At 40.8% G+C, this 2272-nt stretch overlaps 1 protein-coding gene across 1 annotated transcript in view; it reads left to right on the top strand.

Annotated features, from left to right (window-relative positions):
* Positions 1-2272, top strand: part of USP14 (ubiquitin specific peptidase 14) — a gene marked incomplete at its 5' end in the record, with an annotated part of 42100 nt that overhangs the window by 16328 nt on the left and 23500 nt on the right. Inside the window, 2 exons of the mRNA XM_019518849.1 lie at positions 302-405; positions 1524-1582. Coding sequence (XP_019374394.1) covers positions 302-405; positions 1524-1582 — 163 coding nt within the window. The remainder of the gene's footprint in view (positions 1-301; positions 406-1523; positions 1583-2272) is intronic.

Below are 2272 nucleotides of genomic sequence, written 5' to 3'. Positions count from 1 at the left end.
TAAAAAATAAAAAAAAAAAACAGAGCAGAAAAATGAAATGATACATTCCTGAATATGTTGGAAAAAACTGCCAGTGTGAAATACATTAAGGTAACAAGATTATGGATTTTGGAAATACACTTTGTACAATAGTGAAGTTGAAGTAAGAGATCTATCAGTGTCATGCAACATGACAGTCAATCAAGTGTCATTCATCTCAGAAACTTTATTTTCTAGTGAGCTACTGTCTGAATTACAATATTTATAATAAATTATTACCAATGTCTTAAATGTTCAAGAACCTTACATATCTTCTTGGCAGATGGAATTACCATGTGGTTTGACAAACCTTGGCAACACTTGTTACATGAATGCTACAGTTCAGTGTATCCGTTCTGTGCCAGAAGTGAAAGAGGCCCTTAAGAGGTAGGTTCAGCATGAAAACAATAAAACTGAGTTTTCTTTGGACTATGAAGTAAAACATTCTTGCTAATAGCAGTGACAGTGAGTGGGATAGTGTATCCTCTTAAATGAGGATCCTTAGTAAGAATTTCAGGCAGAACAGAATTTGTTGTACAACTACTGTAATCTACACTTAAACTTAAAATTGTTAAGCTTCAAACTTAAAATTGTGTGAATACAGGCACTCTTTTTTCTTTACAATAGAGATCTTGTTCTTAATTCTTAATTTTGATTCTCTGGTTCTGTGGGCAGTGCATTGCAGTTCTGCCCTGGCCCCACAGTGTCACCACCCCAAGATCCCAGGGTCTCCATGGAGACTGGCCCGGAGCCACGTGTGTCTGAGATGACAACATGGGGCCAGAGCAGAGCCGTGATCTGCTCCCTGCACGCAGCTGCCTGACTGGAACCTGTGCCCATCACAATCACAAGGGCGTGTGGGCAGCGGTTTGTGGCTCTGCCCCAGCCATGTCTTGTTGCTGCCCCAAGATCCTGGGGTCTCCTCGGCTTCACCTGCCTGTCTCGCTTCCGGCTGTGGCCCTATCCCAGCCGCCTGGCCACGTGCTCTGCCCACATGGGTCCACCCCCTGGCAGTGGGGTGGGGGTGAGGAAATGGGCCGGGGTGCCCCAGCAGCGGGGCTGGGTCTAGCAGTGGCAGCTAGAAGAAGCCACTGCCACCCAGGGCTCCTGGGAAATGGAGTCTGGCCATGGACTAGATTTGCCATTTTGGCCCCCCTGCCTTAGAGACCGATTCAGAGAGGAATAAGCTTTCATGGAAGACAGCTTCTAATGCTGTTTGTTTGCTTTTGCTCTTTAACAAAAGATGAGACATTCCAACCTCTGCCAGCTTCTGCTGGATGATTTAGTGATTATAGTCCAACTGATATTTTAGGGTGGGTATAAAAAAAACAAAAGGGACACTACATGCCATCAGAGAATGACTGTTTAAGTTACCTGGCTAGTGAATCTGTCTAGAATGTCTTTCAGAATGCGTTCTGTCCTTGTGACTTAAAAAGTTTCCTGTTTTTGGCAAGGTTATCTGTGTTTTACCTAATTTCATACAAAGTATTCCAATTTTGTTTTAGATATGCTGGTGCCTTGAGAGCTTCAGGAGAGATGGCATCTGCTCAGTATATTACTGCAGGTTAGTGTGTGGATTCGGTTACAGTATTGTGTAACTTTATTTCTTGGCAGCTGGAGTTCAGAACTGTAGTTACAACACTGCAATGTGTGTGTTTTTCTTTAGAGTTTATGCTTTGGGAACTCCAGATCCACTAGGTCTGAGGCATTCATTTTAATGTGCCATCTTATATACTCTTAAGGAATAGATGAATCTTGGATGCAAACACCACTTTTCTAAATATTCCCAAGTACACAGAGCACTGTAGGTTGTACACCTGAAACTTCACATAATCTAATTTCAAGTAAAGTATTCACTTCATTCCTGAGACACAATTTTAAAGTGAATTAGAATGCTGTAGAGCAGTCCTTTCTCCATTTTTAAGGTGAATGGCTTCCATGAAACATTTTATTGGATAGCATGTTTTCACTTAATAGACTGTGACTGTATTACTGGAACATATCCCATTAATATTTCTTTGAATACATTTTATTGGCCTTGCAATATCATTGAAGTAATAGACTGACAAAGCACTGCATTTCTTAATTCATACCCCAGGGGGGTTCACATTTCATTTAAAAAAAAAAAAAAAAAAAAAAAGTATCTGGAAGGGTAAGTCCATGAGCTCTAACTAGAACTCTCATTAGACCCTATACATTTGAACAAGGGTGCTACTTGTCCACTTTTTTCTTTTTCTTTTTTTTTTTTTTTTTT

The sequence above is a fragment of the Gavialis gangeticus genome, unplaced genomic scaffold, assembly GCF_001723915.1.
Source record: "Gavialis gangeticus isolate Ggan-Ray unplaced genomic scaffold, GavGan_comp1, whole genome shotgun sequence".
NCBI lineage: Eukaryota > Metazoa > Chordata > Crocodylia > Gavialidae > Gavialis > Gavialis gangeticus.
This window is presented reverse-complemented; position numbering and strand designations above follow the sequence as displayed.